Raw genomic sequence first — 20,090 nt, forward strand, 5'->3', positions numbered from 1 at the left:
CAATTCAATCCTGGTGATCGCGTGTGGGTGTGGACTCCAATTCGACGCCGTGGTCTTAGCGAGAAGCTGCTTGAAAAGATACTTTGGCCAGTACGAGGTGATTCGCCGTGTAGGCGAGTTAAATTACGAAGTTCTGCCGATCGTAACGCGGGCGTCCCGCCGTCCGCCTGCCTCTGAAGTTGTGCACGTCACTCGCCTCAAAGTGTACAGTGACCGCACGGAGCACGTCGCCTAACTGTTCGCGGTTAATACGTTTTTCAGCTTTAATTTTTCCTCGCTGTGCATCGGGACGATGCGCCTTTCGGGAGGGGAGCAGTGTCATGTGTGTTATTTGTGATTTTCCACTCAACGTGATCTTCACCCAGCGAGGTGCCGATCGCCGGCAAACAGGAAGAAGCGCGGAGGGAATCACTAGTGAGCCCGGCCGCGACCGCTTGGACTGTCTCTGGCGCCTGCTCTCCTGTGGGCCTGCTCCTACAGTGTCCCCACGACCCGCGTCTTTTGAGCGACCCGTGACAATATATCTGGTTATATATACTGATTATATATTAAAAAAACATAGAAAATCACATTCCATGCATCTTAAATTGGATGAAACGCCGCAGAAAAAGGTTTAAGCGTGTTTTATTTGCTATGGTAGACTAGAAGACTTCCCTCGCAACTTCAGCGAAGATGATCGCGCCGGGATGTTTGCCTGGCAGTATTCGATTAGACCTTGTGGAAAGCTCGGACATCGCGAAGGAAGGAGGCATATTCAAATGGAGGCCAAGTAGAAAAAGAGCTTGTATTATCAAGACGGCGTTTTTGAGGAGGCACACGCGCAAACACGCATGTGCGCTGTGCTATGCATGCAGTATAGTTATTGTCTTTATAAAAAAAAAACCTGCCTTCACCTTTCCCTTCTCATTTTTCTCCCCCGTCGGAAGGTGTTGCTGCCTGCGCAATGAATTTCGAGCAGGTGAAATGAACGCGAGGTAATTAAAAAAACAGCTGGATGTAAAAGAGGAAGATAATTGAGTGCAGTGTAAAGCAAACGAATATTAGAAGGAGCAAAATTTGTGTTATAAAAAATACATATTTTTTTTTCTCTTTGAAGACCGTGGTATGAATGCGGTGCCGATGGCGGGCTGATTTCTCTATTTACCCGGATTCACTTAACGCCCGTGTGCAGCAGGGTCGAAAAAGTTTTTTTTATCTTCTCAACCACATATCTGGACAGAACGACGTGGCTGCCGGTCATCAGTCGACAATACGCTCACCATGCAAACTGACGGTAGGCAGTGTGTATGTATCGACTGAGTAATATTGCAGAATATATAAGCAAAATTACGTGTTGTCGTCGTCTGAAAATATTATCATTCAAATAACTTATGGTCCAGGTCTGTGAGGTCGTGGAAACACGCCGGATGGTAGCACTGAAGCTTCCGGTATTCGACCTCAAGTATGAACGGCGGGAGGCAGCAAGAAATTAATCGTTTTCAGTCACGCCCGTCAGGCTTTCCAGGATTACCTGCCCGTGCTGCGAATGTTCGCGGCAGCAGATACACTCGGTGCACGACGGTATTATTGCGCACAGGATAGAGCTGAACTAGGAATAAACGTGTGCATGTTTATTCCTTTTCAGACGAAGTATACCTCTCCTTAGACTTCTGCCTGCTGTAAACAACGTGACGTCAAAAGGGCGTGTTTCGATGAGCAAAGCCGTGCACTTTAGCTCCTGAACCGGCTAAGCTAGCTTGTGACCAGTGCTCCCCCGTCGTCTTTATTCTCCCTATTAGAGACGCCTCGCAGCCTTTCTTCTGCGAATTAAGCCTACTCGGTACGTGGAATGCTTGAGCAGTCGGACCAGAAACACGTACGTGCTCTGATGATGTAGACCCGCGAAAGGTCGATTTACAAAGCCCTGCCCACAAAAGGGATTAGAGCGAGGGAGAAGCGTCAGTCGCCCACCATTGTTATCTTTTTCGAAAAAAGAAAGTGGAATTTACGTTAAAACCTGTACTCCAGACAGTTGACACCAACTTTCGAGGTCGGGCGTAAAGGGCAGTAGCCGAAAGGACACACTGGTGCTTTCCGCGTTCCTCGCATTCCTTTCTGTTGCCACGTACAACATTGCCCACGCGCTGCATTGACATGATAGCAGCAGTTAATTTTTCTCAGAGACCATCAAGCTTGGCGGCGAAAACATCCAGAAACACGTCAGAAAGAGGGCCTACAAGGGGCGCTCACTCACTTGGGAAACCCTAAAACCGGTGAGCCGGCGGTGCCGGAGTCTCAATGCTGCGTCATTCCCTGCCTGGAAGGTTAGTTGTCCAACACACCGCTAGGGAACTGCGTCGTCTGCTACAGAGGTTTTTGAACGTTGAAACTGAAATACTAGATGCTTCACAGAACCTAATATTAAAAATAATTATTTTTCATAACATGCACAATATATCGAGCGCAAAATTAGCGCTGTAAAGACGAAGACGACCGTTCTCTTTAGCGGCTGCATTGCCATCGCTGCGCGTGCTGTGTGCTCGCCTTGGCTTGGCCACAGACTGTTGCTGCCCTGCTCCTGAGGTCCCAGTGCCTTCAATAAACCCCCATCTCCGAGTGTAAGTAAACTTTCGGTCAAGTAGGCGTTTAACCTGTGCTTGATCCCTGACCCACGCTGTCCCCTTGCTATCTCTTACCGTCACACCTATCATTTTTCTTCCCGTAAATTGCTGCGCTGTCCTTAAGCTGAACCCTCTCCGTCAGCCTCCACGTTTTTGCCCTATACCTGATACAGCTGTTATATGCTTCTTCGTTGATGGATATTGGTAAAGAGCCATCCATGATCTGATAGAACCTGCCAAACGTATTCCATCCCATTCTTAATCTTCTAGTGATTTCACTGTCTTGGACCTGATCTGCGGTAAACACCTGCCCCAAGTAGACGTATTTCCTTACCACTTCGAGCACCTAGCTACCAGTTGTAAACTGCTATTCCCTTCCGAGGCTGCTAAACATTTCTTTGGTTTCTGAACTAGGTTTTTCTGAGCGAGCCTGAACTGCTGCGGTCATGCGCTCACGAAAGATGATGCACTCTTGTAGCTCTCGGGCGTATGCCAAGTGCGGGTACAGCAGCTGGCACTTAAGTGTGCCACCCGTGTTCATATAGTCCAGGTGAGCATTGGAGCGGGCACAGAATGCCGTAAAGCTGTGGTCTCGTCCTGGACATGTGAACTAAGTCGAGTTCAGTTATAGCGGACCTGACGTTCGCGCTAATTGCGTTCGCTATATATGGGGTTTTAGTAAGCAGAGGTCTTGGTTTACAGCCATAAATACGAAGTCCAACGAAACTGGCAGTTATTTATTACAAAATGACGTTAGGCCTGTTAGCTTTTTCAGAATTTAGCATGTCAAGGCGATTTCTGACCCCTCAAGAGCGGTCATATTTAATTTTCCTCAAGTGCCGCCAATGCAAGTGCCGCCAATTAGCTGCTTTAAAAACAAGATATAACTAATCCTTGTTAAAGTGTTGACGGCAACTAGTCGCAGGTCAGCTTCCTCGTCGTCATTATACTGCCGCGAATCTTTGTAGTGTTTGTGTGTTCACTCCTCAAAGCCTCCGGCACGCCGCTTTATCGCTTTATTTGTGATGCAAAACGTGCCCAGATGTATCTCGATTGATCGCATCTAGGTGGAGCCAGTTCTAATTTGTTTTAGAATCGTCTAGCAGCTTTCCACGCTTTACCTCGAAAGTTCGCTACCAGCTTTAAAATGAAAACGGCCGAGAGCGGCAGGCATTCTGTTCGACGACCGCGGAGCACGCTCATGGCTACGCCGCCGCCAAGTGATCCAGTTCAATGTGGGCGCAAGTCAGCCCAAATAAAGAGTTTGATTTAGAAGCCATTTTCGCTGTATTCGTGCTCTCCGGACTGCAGTCACCACTATGCGGCAGTATTCTCGGCAGTAGGGCCGCATTCGTACTTTGCCTATAATCAACGTTACTAGATTACTTTTTTTAAGTTTGCAATCCGACGCCGCGGATGTCGTCCTTGCCTGTACCGCTGTGCTGGGGCGCTCTCGTCGCTCTTTGATCGGCTTCTCGACACAGTAGCTGCGCTGACCACGTCAGCGAAGACTACAGCGAAGCGTTTTTGTGCCTCGCGTTTCTTTGTTGGGTTGAGCTGTGCTGCAATTTGATCGCTGCTCCTCTGTGTCCTTGCCAGATTTATATAAGTGTGTTCCGAGCGACGCAGCTTGTGCGGCATTTGCTCCGGCTGCAACTCAACACAGAAGCGCAACAGCGTCGGTGCACCCGAGCTATGCGTCCGTGAGTCAGTGCGGCCGAGCTGTCAACCTGTCTGCTCCCAAACCAAGGCAAGATAAGCGTTCTACGTAAGTTGCTACCGCAATTCACACTGACCATCGCCAAGGCTGCAAATATTTTCTGGAAACTGCTGGAAGAGCTAGAGAAGTGCAGCCTTGCTCGCTTGGGTTGTGCTGAGCACATGTCTGCATTCACTTGTCAGATACTGAATTTTGTTTTTGCTACAAGAATACACTTTTTCTCTATCACATCTCTTGTCTCTTGTAACTGTTTGGCCCATTAAAAGTGGCTCCCATTAAGAACTATATGTTTTTTTTCCATATGAATTGAATAAACTGCTTTGAATCTGACCTGTGCTATTACCGTCATTTTTCGCGTTTTATGACCAACGTCGAAGTTTCACGGTGGTAGTACTGCATCTCCCTTTAAAAGCACGTATGCATCGTTGACTGTCTTGCTTCAAACCGATGGTACTTGGCCTTAGGTTTCGATATTTTCGGCAACATGCGACTGATTTACCGTGTCGTGGTTCGCCGTAAGCAAAGAGTCATTTAGTTTGTAGGGAAGTAAATGAAGCAAAAAACTATACCCGACCAAAAACCAGATGTCTCATCGGTATAGCTAATAATTCAGACATCCCGATCGAACCTCTGCCGCCGAGGACCATTCTCGCAGCCTTAATACCACTGCAGTTAGGCATTCAGAATAATATTTGTGCCCTATCTTGGAAATATCTTCGTTAAAAAGGAATTACCGGCGTAAAGTGGCGTGAAACACGGCGCACTCGTCTCATAGCGATATTTACTGTGACGAGAGACCGGCCGGAGCGGGCCAACAGCGCCAAAGCGCCACCTCACGAGAGGGAGCCGAATGGGGCCACGTTTGGCCGCCGAACTGCAGCGGAGTTTGCAAACTGCCCAGGTAATCTAGTAACGCTGCCTACAATGGCTTGGTAAGTTTGTGTACAACTTTGCAATGGCCGCGCAATAATCCAAATCAATGAAGCCCATCTAATGTGAAATCCCGCGCGGCCTGCTATGTATCAACGACGCTTTGCTACAATTTGTCATGCGTCTAAAGCGCGGAATTTCAACAGTGTTCTCAGTGTGCAAAAACCACTCTTTACAGAAGCAACTCCACATGCACTCCGCAGTCATTCCTATACACTTGATTTGAATCAATTCCACAGCCGCGAAGAAGATATCCGAATTGCAACGTCGCCATCAGGTGTGTGTGAACTGCTGTCAGCAAGAGTTGGATGCGGCCCCAATGATAGTACATCGTGTGCGTGAATGGCGCCAAGTTTCGGAGGGCAGGAAGTTGTACATGATATTATGTGGCGTGAAGAAGTAGTCGCCGCTGCCAGAAAATGCAACACGTCGAGCGTTGCAATGTTATGAAACATGGGTTGGAGCTTGTATTTTTTTTTCATGTCATGCTCAAACTCAAGAAGCCACTTGCCGAGCAAATGATGCGTAGCATGTTCGCGCCCGGACCAGGACGAATTTTTCTTTAACTGCGAAGTTTCTGAGAAAGCTGTATAGCTTTCGTTTGTAGCCTTATGACTGCGCTTGGGTGGATGTCAATGAGTAATTACTCCCATATTACAAATCTACTCCACCTAGGGGGATTCCCCTAAACATTTGACCAACACTGTTCCCACTTCGAGTTACTGATCAATTCGCTCTCGCCCTACCATAACCTTGCCGTCCCGGTTAGCTCAATTGGTAGAGCGACTGCTCCGGTGAAGCGGTGGTCCCGGGTTCGAACCCCGGACCAGGAAGAATTTTTCTTTAACTGCGAAGTTCCTGAGAAAGCTGTATAGCTTTCCTGTGTAGCCGTATGGCTGCGCTTGGGTGTATGTCAGTGAGTATTTACTCCCTTATTACAAATCTACTCCACTTAGGGGGATTCCCCTAAACATTTGACCATGTGAATAAATATTTGACGTAAACACACACAGCACCTTGGGCGACCTAGAATTGGACTCGATGAGAGTTAACTTTTTATTGATCACTGCCCAACTGAATTACAAACCGTCGCAACAACAACGCTCTGGAGGAGGAGGACAACGTGGCTGCAAGAGGGTCGGCTGAACTGCTGTCGGGCACTTATGCAAATCCCAGTGACGCGAAGGAATAAAAGTGAAGCCGACCCGGTAATGGGTGAAACGAGACTTCTCTGTCATGGAGACAATTGAAAAGTGGCCTGCAGCCACTACCCGCCACTACCCGCAGTAGTGCCTCAAGTGCGCGATGTTACCCAGGAGCAAGAATTCATTACTTACTAATGAAGAAAGCTAATTTTCTTCTTTGATCTGTTTAATGCCATTTAGTGTGCACTGAAACTATACTTGTGTTTTAGCAGCCTGGGCTGCGAACTAAATTTTTGCTCGTCACAGGGTTAAACGTAGGGGCTTTTGTTTGGAACGCGCAAAGGATGACTGTAATGTTGATGCATTTTTAAAGGCTATTTGAATAAAGGCGCGAATATACATGCCCGAAGAACCGCCTACCCGGTACGGAGAATTTGTTTCTTAAAACTGCTGAGTCAAATCTGTCGGCAGTGAAGGGTAATCAAGTTCGCGGAATATTTTTACGCGATTTCATAAGCGACAGCTCAGCCAGTCATTCATGAGTACATCTTTTTGGGATACAGTGCAATTTTGACAGTGCTCAAAAAGAACGAACATATAGACAATAAGTAGGATGGGCGCAGTGGCTACTGTTCATCTGCGTGTTTCGCAGTGATGTAAGAAATTACATTTACCAATAAAGGAACCAATTACCGCAGCAAATGGTTTTATTGAACGGCATTTTGAGAGTAGCGCACCTGCTATTTCATTGTAATATTGAGTGATTTTTTTTCTTTATCCGTGTCTCAAGTGATGGTGCTCATTAGTCTGCTAATTATATCTGCACGTACACTCGCTGTCGACACACAGACCCTTCGCGTTAGCTCCCTTTTGTCTGTGCTTCTTCTTGCATTCGGCGTCACATTCCTTTTGTTTGCAATCTGAAGAAGAATGACGCACAAAGCTTCTGTTAGTAACAGAGAATCACCATGTACACAGAGAGACCGAAAATATCGCGGTGATTGCACTCTAAGGAACTTTACAAGAGCCTCAGTAAAGTCACTTGTGTTCTTCGAGACTAACCTCTCACATCAAACACGGCTGCTTCAGCTGCGATTATATCGTTGCACATACGTAACATGCATTTGATGCAGATTTGAAGCAAAGCAGTGCTCGCCTAACATCCAACCTATGTTGACCTCTCCAAAGAGTTGTCCTCTAAGTGGCCCGAATTTGGCGCAAAAATGTTGCCTAATATTCGTTTCAGGGTATTAGTGCCACTTTCGTTCCGAATTTCTTAACTATGCGCCTCAACATAGGTAAGAAATCTGCCTCAACTGTGAAGTATATAACCAGGCCCAGGTGCTTCAGGTTCCCACACCAGATGCCGAGGCTAGCAACATCTTTTCCTTCCATTATTGTTCAATAAAAAAAGTTGCCCCTAATATGTACGCGGTAGAAAATATTTATATGTAACTGCCCTGGAATGGACCAAGACGTCATATTAAGCTCAAAACACTGAGCATGTGGACACAAACTGCGTACAACGATCCGCGAACATTGCGCGACATTTCTTCTTCCGAAAGCTGCGCTTCATAGACAACGCGAACTGCCAATGCAGCGCTGGTGCAGTAAACGTTCTCACTCTCAATGTACAGCTTCATGTATTAGAAATGTCGCTCATCTTTTAAATTAGCACATATCGCGTTTAACGTTCAGTTCTTGGGAAAAGTTTGCAACTTTATTTGCTTCGGGGGAACCGACACTCGCATCCGCTGTAGTTCGTTCGCAGAGATCGGTGCAAATGCGTGCAAATGCACAGCTCGGTTATTTCCATCCAAGGAATGTTGTCACACAAGAAGCCACTGCAGCAAGTTATGACGAACGGCTTTCAAATATAGTTTTTAGCGTTGCAAAACGTCGCATCTGACCGCCTTATCTAGGTATCTTCGGTGCGCATATATAGTCCCATCTTTTATATGCGCTCTACCTCCGCTAAATAGGCGCGCGGATAGGCAGAATGCATACGATGCTTTCCTTTAAAGTCCACTCCGAAAAAGAGGAAATTCAGCACTTACCCTATATGATATCTGGCTAAGCTTTATTGAAAGAGCAATGAGTTCCATGGCAACTCATTCCTCTTCTGCCTCTACTTTAGTAGACAGTAGGGGCGCATTGACAACGTTTTGCGTGTGCATGATGGACTGCTTATCACACGAAGGCCCTTTGCAAGCAAATTAGAGGTTTACAAATATTAGATCTCTCCTGATCCATTTAGTCACCTCTTCCAGGCCTCTCAGCAGCGTAACAGTGTAGGTTAGAAAAATAGGAGGTTCTGCTCTGCAATCAGACGAGGATTACGAGGAGACAGAACAATCGCTGTTCCAAAAGTAATGGGGTAATAACCGCTTATCGAGCAATATTTCATACTACCGGTATTTTTTGTAACTTGTTGAACGTGGTCGTCACAATAAAATTTGTTCCCCTGCTCGAGTCTAACTGGTAAAGGCTGTTTTTTTTTTCATTAAGCGCGCTTTAAAGACAACGAAAAAACTTACCGTCTTCAATACTGCACATGCAATCAGTACGGCTGCATTCACCCTTTGGATTGACCCAATTCCTCTTCTTGGCTTCCTTTTCGCACTTGTCCTGACATTTCCTGATTTCGCATGCTGTGGGAAGAGAGGCACGGTAGTGGTAAATTTAATACTCGGCGAAGCAAATTGGAGTCAATGTCGGGAACTGCGCCGACTCAGTTCTGCTCAATGCACATTCCGCGTCCTTTGAGACATTTGCTTAATAATTTACTATCAGTATTATCTGCCTTCTCAGCAGCATATGCTGCCTATTATGAAGCCGCCATTACGTTCTCCGTTATGCATGCCCATACTCTACCTTGCAGCAAAAACGTCTTTAATAGTAAAAAATCTTCTTCAGAATACAAAACCTTCGGTATTCTACGCTATCACAGTACATCTCAGAGGCATATTCACCTCGAGAAATGAACGAACCGCTCTCCTGCTATCATAATCTATATCCTGATCTTGAAAACAAGTGAAAGAATTTGTAAGAAAAAGCTCTTCAATAACTGGCCAGCCCTTTAGATGAGAGTAGACGCCCTTGTGACCTAATGCTCCACAGGCGGCATGGCTGTTCCTTGGGCCACGATGAAATTTTTCAGCTACAAAAAAAAGTGAAGAAAGCAGCACACCTTTCTTGTCTAGATCTGCGACTCCACTTTGGTAGGTGTAAGGAGGTATGAGAGCTTTTAAACCCTTTTTTGGTATCTTCTGCTTCCATGGCATTTATTTAACACCGAAACAAGAGTGTTCCGAAACGTAACAATTAGTCTTCGCAGTGGAGCGGACACAGCAATAAATTTGCTTGACTGGCTGTCGCGCAAGTGTAGCTCACCACATTTTATGCATCAAACATAGTCTGGAATGTCAACACTGTCGCAGGAGATGACCGAGGCTACTATGCGTGTATTATAACAAGAAGGTTTAGCACTATGCAAATTTCTGTAACGTTGGGACTGATGGAAGGGCATATGTGATACTGTAGCCGCTCAGGAGTCTCTGACTCTGCTACAAACCGCGAACCATAAGACAGGTGTAAAGTACGAAGCATTCTAGAAGAGAGCAGTGCTGCAATGACAACGGATAATTGATGTTCCAGCCGTTGTTAAGGAAATGTTTTCATGCTACCTTTACGCAACACTGTTGGCCCAGATCAAGTCTATTGGCGTGTTTTCACGGCTAAGCGAAGTGACGCAAGGGCAAAATGTAGAGTTTCCACAAATGCGGTAGCCACGCTCCCTTTATTTCAACCTGCTTACAATAGACCATCCACCTCACGGCCGGTATACAAAAAGTTGTGCCTCAGGAGCTTTCTACATGCATGTGCACACAGTACTGCAGAATTTTTAGCCAGCAAAAGCAGAGTCTTCCATGCATCATGCATCGGTGTATCAAACATTTCACAAGGGGATGGTTAATTCCCCTGCCTCCCCTCAACCTGGTATCATCAAGCGTCGAAAAAGAGGACGCTACATCAGATCACACTTCTTATCGGAACGTTTCAAAGCTTTTTGTTTACCTCACTGCTCAACTACATGCAAAATAAGCTTTCCCGCTCCGCCTCTCTGGTCAGTCGTATCATTTGTGCTGCATAACGGTCTAGAGATTTTTATTATTAAGATTTATCCTTGTTTTTTCTCATGCCCACTTTTTTTTACTACAGTCCGTTTAGGCCTGATATATAAAGTGCTGCAGCTGAGGCAATATTTGTTTAAAGCCTCAGTACATATTTCTGTCTTGTTTCCTTACAAGGAAAGGAACTATTGAGGGAGGGCTTCGTTCGCAGGTGACTTTTTTCCTTCGGCATTTTCTTTCTCATGAAACCTGACTTGCTGGAGATACCTTAAAAACGTCAGCCATTAATTGGTCACAGTCCTGTATCTTCCATTATCCATTTAATGTTTGCACTTTTAATGCCCAGTGTCGAGAATTCGAGACGCTATGTACTTATTTCTACATGGAAAATATGGCCCGAATGTGCGATTTTCTGCTGTGTTGAGTGACGCCTTGTGTCTCATTTTCCTTGAACTGTTGCAGGAAGGATTCAAAGCAATACAATTTCATAGATAAATCATTCGCTCACCAGCGTGCATGAAGATTAGTGCAGGGGAAACGAGACGTTTTAAGCGCTGCTTTTTGGCAGAAAACATGCTGATGTCTAGTTTGCCGTGACTTGGCTGTTGTAGAAATTAGCCCGAGCTAACTTTTTTTGAAGAACATGTATCTAAACTCATTCTGGTACATCGCCAGCCATATCGACGGAAGATATAGGTTTCCGAATCATGTTTAACCAAGTGCTACCCTCCTGGTTCTTCAGTGGGCATGCAAGGGCAGCAGCCATGCGGACGCGCCAAATTTGCTTTCTAATACAGACGTATTGGCCTGCTGATCTAGCTGTCTTTCGTCTGATCGTGTGGCATCGATTCTCGACAGGGCGGGTCACATGCGCATTTCTTCCTTGTCGACCGTGTACCAATGTCTGGTTTTCCTCCCCGTTTGCAGCGCCCCTCATGAAAGAGCTGCTCATGAAGCAGCAGCAGCAGCCATGCCGCGGCCGCCACATGTATGCCGTTCTAATTCAGGTTAACGCGAGCCGTTCTCGGTAATGCAAGCGCACAAACCATGTGAACATGATGGTCTTCTCGTGCTCATGTATTTATTTATTTATTCATAAACAAATATTGGTATTTTGCGTAGCCTTATTGAACAATGTCTGAATGAACTGAGATTGCTTCTTTTGCGTGGGGTCATCAAGCTAAACTGTGGGACTAATAAGGGTGATCACAGCCAGAGTAGTAACAATGTTGTCGTAAGAAAAACTTAGTCCGGTAAAATTCACAAACATCACTCGGAATTTTAGTCCCAGATTAACGGGTTGAGGGAAATGCAATAAATCACGAGCAGGCAATCATAAATTTTCCTGTTCGTTTGAAGGCTGCAAAAGTTATCATTTGAAGAATCAACACGTGGGACAGATGGTGCGCGATCCGATTTTCGGAAAACAAGCAGTACAACAAGGAAAAAGACAAAGAGGCGCCTTGTCCCTGAAGGTTTCTTTCTTATTCCTCTGTGCAACTCGTGCGCTTTGCTTTTAAATTGAAGTTAACATCGCTGCTTCACAGTCTTAATGTGGGGCCGAGTTGAGCCGTACAGTACGAAATATTATTCACACCAAAACTGTTGCCCTTACTGGACGTCTTGACGAAGTTGACGACTTATCACGGCGTGGAAATCCCTATTCTGTGACCTTCGTGATCATAGCGTTCCATTAATGGCTGGATTGGCAAATACATGTTCGCGGCAATATTTAATAGATGCTAGGTTACGAATTCACTGCACGAGCACATAGATTAGTGATGTTTGTTCGCAATAAATGCCGTCCTGAAATAACGATATTTTCTTGCTTCTAGCAAATTTTTCCCGTTAGGTCAAAATTGAAAATGGCATAGTTCAATGTTTCCAAAGACTACTGGCTGGATATTCGCCCAGTAGGAAAAATCTCTGATTTTGTTAGAGCCAGCGGTCACCAGTACCCAATTTGACATTAGCTGTTCATAAGCAAATGACCGCAGCGGTGGCCTACTTGTCTGAGCATCCGCCTTGCATGCGGGAGGTGCAGTGTTCGATCCGCAGTGTCACCGGGTACCCAACGGTGATACAATAGGTGCAAGCTTCCCCTGGCCTGGTGCTCGGCTTATTCAGGGTGAAATGATTGGTAAATAGGCATTTGACCCCAACCGTAGTAAACGAAAATACATTGGGTGCCCTGGCACTCTTTGGCCGCAGATGCCCTTGAGCCATGAATATTCATCATCATCATCATAAGCAAATATTGCGTTAATTACTTTCCATCGACGGACGGTGCCTGTGAACGCCAACAGGATGATCATTGTCATAAACCCCTCAATGCCCGCTGCAAGGATAAGGCCTGTGCTATATCTCTCCAATTAACCCTTTTCTCTGCCAGCTGAGGCCACCTTATCCCCGCAACCTTCTTATCCTCATTCGCCCACCTAAAGTTCTAACGCCCCCGGCTGCGCCTGCCTTCCCTTGGAACGCAGTCCGCTACCTTTAAGGGCCACCGGTTATCTTGACGTCGCATTTCATGCCTTGCCGAAGGCCATAACTGCCTTTTGATTTATGTTAGGATATCCGTAACCCGCGTTTGTTCTCTCACCCACTCTGCCCTGTTCCTGTATCTTAATGTTATATCTACTATTTTCTTTTCCACAGCTCGCTGCATTTACCCTGAGTTGAACCCTTTTCGTTAGCCTGCCCGTTTCTGTCCCACAGATGATTACTGATAGGATACATCTGCTATACATAGCAGAATCACAATGATGCGTCTGCGCTTGTCTGTACCGCTCTCAAATATCGCACATTTCATCCCGTGCAAACCAACATTAGAAAGAAGCTCTCTTATCATCCGGAAACATATAATTGTGTTCTGATTTATTCAAAAATCAATCAAGTATGTATCTACGTGTTCACCTCTATCGCCGAAATTAACGACGGAGAGGCCTTTGCCCTGTAGTGCATGCAGTCAGTCTAATTTTGATGATAATGATGATGATGATGATATTAGCAGGTTTAGATTTGAAGAAAACTCTGAGCGGCATCTGCAAAGGACACCCGATTTGCCCAGAAAGCCCTCTTGTAGAAACGTTGGCAAGCACCCTGAGGCTTCACCCTCCTTTGTTCACATTGTGATTTACAATATATGTCATGTTTTCAGATAATTTCATGTGCGCATCAGAAAGACGACCAATGATTTAAAGCTGTCGACAGTTTCCATTTCTGTCGAAAATCGCATTGCTGAGATCCTGTCTTCCTACCTGATGCCCTTCATTACTGAAATCTTATTGCTGCATTTAAGGAGGCCTGTTGTTGCTGTGCACCCGCTATAGATGTCTTACAGTATTTTTACATAAGGCTCTTCTACACTCCTCATTCCACAATGCCTGCAAGGCTGCTGAAGTTTCGGCTGAGTCAAACGCTTTCCCGTAATCTAAGAAGGCTATAAATAAGGGATAGTTATCCTCTGGATATTTTTGCATGATTTCATTTAGAGTCTGAATATAGTCCATTCTTGAGTAACCTTTACGAAAGCCTTCCTGATCATTTGGTTGGTTGAAGTTTAATGTTGTCCTGACTAAATAAGCGATTACTTTAGTAAATATAATGCAGGCAACGGACAGTAAGCTATTCAATCTGTAGTTTTACAGGTCTTTGACGTCTCCTTTTTAAGGATTAAGATGATCTTAGCGTTCTTCAAGTTTCTGGTATGCTCTAGGTCTTAAGTCATTGCGTATACATTGTGACTAGTTTTTTCTATCACAATCTACCCTCCGTCTTTCAACAGATCTGCTGTTACCTGGTTCTCACCAGCTGCTCACCGCCATTTCATTGCTCCTAAAGCTTCCTATACTTGCTCTTGCTTTATGTGACGTAATGCAAGTCATGCACACGCGCCTAGCCGGACAGCAGCCGCCCCCATTTCTGTTATCTAACCCCTTGCCTATATAAACGCTAGCCTTCTTGAATAAAGTGTCATTCATGCACCATGCCTCGTCGTGTCCACATGGTATCAGAAGTGGGATGTCGCAGTTCCGCGCGCTACTTCCTCTTTCATTAAAGTCCCAATTTTCTGGGTACTGTGCATATTTGAGAACTCTTGGGATCATTTACTATCTTACCTATATTGCTAATGACAATACTCTCTTGTTTCGAAACAAATACATCTGTTTTTTGCCTATGCCTAGTTTCCTCCTCACCGCTTTTAGGCTACCTCCGGTCTGTAGAGCAAGCTCGGTTCTCTCCCTATTAAACTTCCTCATGTCAGCCACCTTGCGCTTGTTAACTTTGATTACTCAACCAGTTCTATTATGTCTGTGGGGTTAGATGCCTTCATGCTTGGGCGTTTCTTAATCAGGTCTTTCGTCTCCTGAGATGGCTTGCCTGTATCCTGTCGAACCCTCCTACAACCTAGGTCTACTGCGCGTTGCGTAATGATAGCTGTGAGAATATCGGTCATTGCTTGGACATTAAGCCAGTCATCCTCATTTAAAGCCTAATTTCCGTGCTGCAACAGTGTCGTGAATTCCCCAACTTTCCTTCACACTGCTAAAGCTTTATTGGGCTTCTCTTGCACTAGTTTTTTTCAGTTTGCTTTTCAAGCCTAGGCTAACTCCGGACCTTACCATCCTGTGGTACACTTCACCCCACCATTCTGAAGACCTCCACATCCCACATGAAGCCAGGTTGAGCGCCATGTATGAAGCCTATTTATTTTTCAATCTCATCTTTCGGGCTCTTCCGCATCCATTTCGTGTTTCCCGTTTGCAGAAAAATACATGCATGATCCTAATCATCTCTTTCCGCGAACTATACTAATAACTTCCCCTGCTATTCCTAGAGCGTATCCCATAGTCACCTACTTTGTACTGACTTTTTACTTTGCGCATTGCCGATTGTCCGTCGTCATGGAAGCTTCCTAAGATCTGGTCAACATAGCTAGATATAGGCGCGTAGGAGTGTACAATCTTCTGTTCGCGCCTGTTATTAAGTCTCATTACGATAGCTATCATACTCTCGTTAATAGTTCATCTATTCATCTATGTGGCCAGCTATATCCTGACCGAAGAGGAATCCGCACCGTTCTCGTCTGTCCGCTCATACACGATCACATAGTATGGTCCCGTGCTTTAACAATTTATATGCTTCATCTGTCCTCCTAACCTCACTAAGCCCTATAATATAACCCATTTCTTACTTGTTAGTCCCTCGAGGAGCACTGCCAAGCAAGCCTCAAAGAATAAGGCTCTGTCTGGCATTAAACGTTGCCAGGTTCAGTTTGCAACGTGGGCTGTCGGGAGCCAGAGATTCTTAGCACCCTCCGCTGCTTCACAGGTCTGACCACCGCACAGGTAAATTCCTGCTCTACAACTGGGGACTAAGGACCGAAGGTTAATTAGTTTTGCACTACACAAGTACTGCACAAGGGTGGTCAAATTCTGTTCTGGTGAAAAACTGCGTTGTCGGTTCTGGTCACCAAGACCACGTGGCACCACAGGCATGGTTATGCAATTCCACAGATACGCGGAGTTTTTTCTTAACCAGGTGGGGCAATCCGTAGCACTGGGATTCGGACGCCGCTCCTCTTTCACGCGAGGCGAATGCTCTACCTCTACGCCATCGCTGCTGATAGTACCTACACCCTATATTTATAAGAAACATGCAGCGTCGATGTTTTATAGGGAACATTGCCCAAACTTCACGTACCTTACAGCTTTGATCTTTATATTCAGCCGCTCTTTAATGAAATGTCACTGGCGACCATTAGCTGAAAACACGACCGCCTGATCACTACGCACGTGCAGACCTCATCTCGTTGCGGATCCTCTATGGTCTACGTTTTGTAGCACTTTCATCCCATCTTTGATTTTGGCGACCGTACTTTGCGGCGAAATCCCATTGTTAAGCATAGCATATACACCGGTCACTCCTCTCCCGTTCATCGACGGCCGTACTGTCTTCAGTGGCGAACGGGTCGTGACCCAACAGGAAGACGACAAGATGTTAGCCAAGGACATAATTTAGCCATGCTAAGTACGTGGGCCTCCCCGGTGGTTTTAGTAATAAAAAGCACAATGTCTGGCGCTTTTGCGTCGATCACCGTCACTAAACCGAACAAGAAAGCAGCTATCCACTTCCCCGACTACAGGATGCGCTGAATTGTCTCCACGGAGCCCAATATTTCTCATCCATTGATCTTCATTCCGGTTATCGGAAAATTGTTGTCAATGAGATGGACCGCAAAAGGCAAAATTTGTTACTCTTGACTGTCTCTAATAACTTAATGTGACGCCTTCCAGTGCACACAGTGTGCCGGCCACTTTCTAGCGGATTATGCACTCGCTACTTCGCGGATTGAAATGCACAACATGTCTATGTTTCTATATCAATTCAAATATCAATTCAGCCGCTATCAGGTCACCATCATTGGGCGTCTCGTTGACGTTTCTGGAATACGCCTTGATAGGATCAAGATCAGTGCCGTCAAAGGTTTTCCTATTTCGCGCTGCTGTGTTGGATTTTGTTCCTACTCCCGCTGCCGGTCCGTCCGCTCCACTCATGGCCCGTCCGCTCACAGACCTCATCAAGACAGACGTTCATTTTGCCTGGGACCCAGCTCAACCCACCGCCTCTTAGACAATCATCACTTTACTGCACTTTAATTAACCCACCAGCCCCTTTAGAAGCTCGCACCGATGCAAGTGGGCGCGGGGTTCGTGCTGTGCTGGCCCAGCAGCAGCGGGGCCAAGACCGTGTCATTGCATACGCCAGCAGCCTTCCGTCGCCTGCCGAACGCAGTTGTTCTATCACTGATCGCGATGGCCTGCTCGTTTGGCCGGATCCAAATTGCTCCCCTTGCTTTTCGGACAGCCTCTCTCTGTCGTCACCAACCTCAAGGATAAAACTAGACATCTTGGTCGTCGGCCCTTGTGCCTTCAAGAGTACTCCTTTCAACGTGATGTACAAGTGCGGACATTTACACGAGGATGCTAACTCCCTCATCACCCCATGGAGCCGCCCAATCCTAGAGACAATGATATCGGCTCTTGCTTCTTCGCTATCTCCGATCTGCTTAACAACTAGACGCGCTCCACCAGGATTCCCCTTTTCGTGTACTCATCGACCGCCTCAGCTGTGAAAACCCATATCCTTTACTCCAACTCTTTGCTATTATGGACAGAATCGTCATCCTTTGTCCTGGCGGGCCTCCGCTCCTGCTTGTTCCCCAGCGTATCCGCTCATCTGTCCTTGCGGCACTTCACGATCGGCTGACCACAGGTCACCTTGGTGTTTCCCACACATACGAGCGCATTCGAAGCTGTTTCTTCTGGCTTGTTATCCATCGTACTGTGCGGCGTTACGGTGCCAGTGGAGAGCTACGCCAACGCAGGGAGAGGCCATGCTCGTTGCCTGCTGGCCTTCCTCTGCCTGCTGATGTATCTCTGCAACCCTTCTATCGTGTCGGACAAGACTTTTTCAGACCTTTTCCAATATCACGGTCTGGCAGCCATGAAATATCAGGTTAAGAGCACATATTAAGAGCACACGTTAAGAGCAACCATGACTTTCAACGCTGCAGAACACTACCAGCAAGACCAGGCGGATTTCTGCAGCCAATTTGATAGGCGTGAACCATCTTGGAATTTCCCCGACATTGGTATCAGGTAACAAGTGAATAGTAGTAGCAACAGACCGGTTAACCATCTGCGGTGAAGAGAAAACCCTGCCTGATGGTAGCTTATCAGTGCTTCCCAATTTGTATTAAAAACAGGCTTCTTTGCGATCGTGCCCCCGAAGTTCTTCTCACAGAACAAGGAATGGTGTTTACTGCCGAGCTTAAGCAAGCAACCCTGCAACAGAGGGAGACGTCCTACGGGGAAACGTACGGCGTGCTGCGCACAAGGTTACGGGCTAACAAAACTCTTGATCAGAAGTATCGCCGAAATGCGAGCTATGTATATGGACATGTGCAGCGTTTTTTTTAGAATGCTGGCCTTATCATTAAAACCTAAGAATTTCAAAATTACCGGAGGGATTGTTTCTTCCCCTCGCTCTCGTATTCTGTGAGCAGGCTAGATTTCACAAGCTGAAATTCATAAGTTTTTGGTTACAAACTTTTCTACTACTTTTTCGGTATGTTTCCATATTTCTGCTGTCGTTTCATCGGTGCCTTTAGACACCGAGTTATTTCGACGAATTCTGTTGCAGAGACTGCTGCGATTGCCTTGTCGGTACTTTTTTAAACTTGTTTTGGGATTCTTTCAGCACCTAGCCCAAGTTGTCTGTCTCCTTAGAAAGGTCACTGACAGCATCAAAGCTCTCTTCTAGCTTAGATAAGTGACGTTTGATTTCCGTTGCACTTAACTGCACGTCTTTGATCTTTCAAAGACCCGCCGCGTTTGCTGAGTGGTTACGGCGCTCGGCTCCTCACCCGAAAGACACGGTTCAATCTCGGCCGCGGTGGCCACAGTTCCGTTGGAGGCGGAATTTTACAGGCCCATGTACAGTGCGATGTCAGTGCACGTTAAAGGACCCCAGGTAGTCAAAATTATCAGAGCCCTTCATACGACGTCCCTCATAACCTGAGTCGCTCTGGGACGTTAAACCCTAATAAACCAATAATAAACCAGTTCATCTTTCAAAAGATGCCTTTTTGAAACAATTCTCTAGGTAACGCGATTTTTTATTAGCAGATAAAACTTCATCCACGTTTGTAGTGCAGAGAGTGGTCTAAATGCCACGAGCACACTTTAGCATCAGCCATATGGAGATCACACCTGAGGTCAGTCGACCGCCTACACGTAGTTTAGCAGTGATTGACCACTGGCGAAGCTATACAGGTGACACTGATACATTTGTCCTGTCAAATGGAAGTAAACAACCTATTCGAGTCAAAACACGCGCTGTGTTCCAGCCATCGCTCTCTTGTAAGCTTTTTGGACAAGCGCCTCGCCCTCGCGCTTTTGTTGTACACTTTTCAGAAGTCCGCGTGGGTTCGGAGGTAGTTCAAGTAAGCCAGGTGCAGTGCTTTGCTTGCTTCCCAAAGATTTAGAAGACGCTTATTAATTGTGCGTAGGTCTCCACGAACATCGATGTTATGAGTGGCATCGATATCGGCTTTGTTGTTTGGTTTGGTTTGGTTTATTGGTGCTTAACGTCCCAAAGCAACTCAGGCTATGAGGAATGTCTTAGTGAAGGGCTCCGGAAATTTCGACCACCTGGGGTTCTTTAACGTGCACTGACATCGCACAATACACAGGCCTCTAGAATTTCGCCTTCATCGAAATGTGACCGCCGGCGGCCGGGATCGAACCCGCGTCTTTCGGGTCAGCAGCCGAGCGCCATAACCACTGAGCCACCGCGGCGGCCTCTTCTTTGTTGTGTTTGTGTATGAATTATAAGGTCTGCGCACAGCGATCGAAGTCGAGACGGAGCCGTTTCAGTATGGCGTATGCACCCGTGTCACAATCCGCCTAGATAGGATAATAGTCGTTGCCAATGGGGTGTGCGCCACACCTCCATTCCATCACGAAGTCGAGGTCAGGTTGAGCGCCATACCCTT

The 20,090-nt window shown here is 46.2% G+C and overlaps 1 protein-coding gene and 1 non-coding gene across 2 annotated transcripts in view; one reads left to right on the top strand and one right to left on the bottom strand.

Moving 5' to 3' along the window:
• Positions 1 to 6,009: 6,009 nt before the first annotated feature.
• On the top strand, positions 6,010 to 6,083 carry TRNAT-GGU (transfer RNA threonine (anticodon GGU)). The gene has a single exon. It is a non-coding gene; the product is annotated as a tRNA-Thr (tRNA).
• Positions 6,084 to 7,205: 1,122 nt separating this feature from the next.
• The window catches only part of LOC149356660 (uncharacterized), a 28,830-nt gene continuing 15,945 nt past the window's right edge, over positions 7,206 to 20,090 (bottom strand). Inside the window, exons 3-4 of the mRNA XM_089576402.1 lie at positions 8,933 to 9,046; positions 7,206 to 7,315 (exon numbers count right to left, since the gene is read on the bottom strand). Coding sequence (XP_089432528.1) covers positions 7,206 to 7,315; positions 8,933 to 9,046 — 224 coding nt within the window. The remainder of the gene's footprint in view (positions 7,316 to 8,932; positions 9,047 to 20,090) is intronic.

The sequence above is a fragment of the Amblyomma mixtum genome, chromosome 3 (assembly GCF_055824585.1).
Source record: "Amblyomma mixtum isolate Tamu chromosome 3, ASM5582458v1, whole genome shotgun sequence".
Taxonomy (NCBI): domain Eukaryota; kingdom Metazoa; phylum Arthropoda; class Arachnida; order Ixodida; family Ixodidae; genus Amblyomma; species Amblyomma mixtum.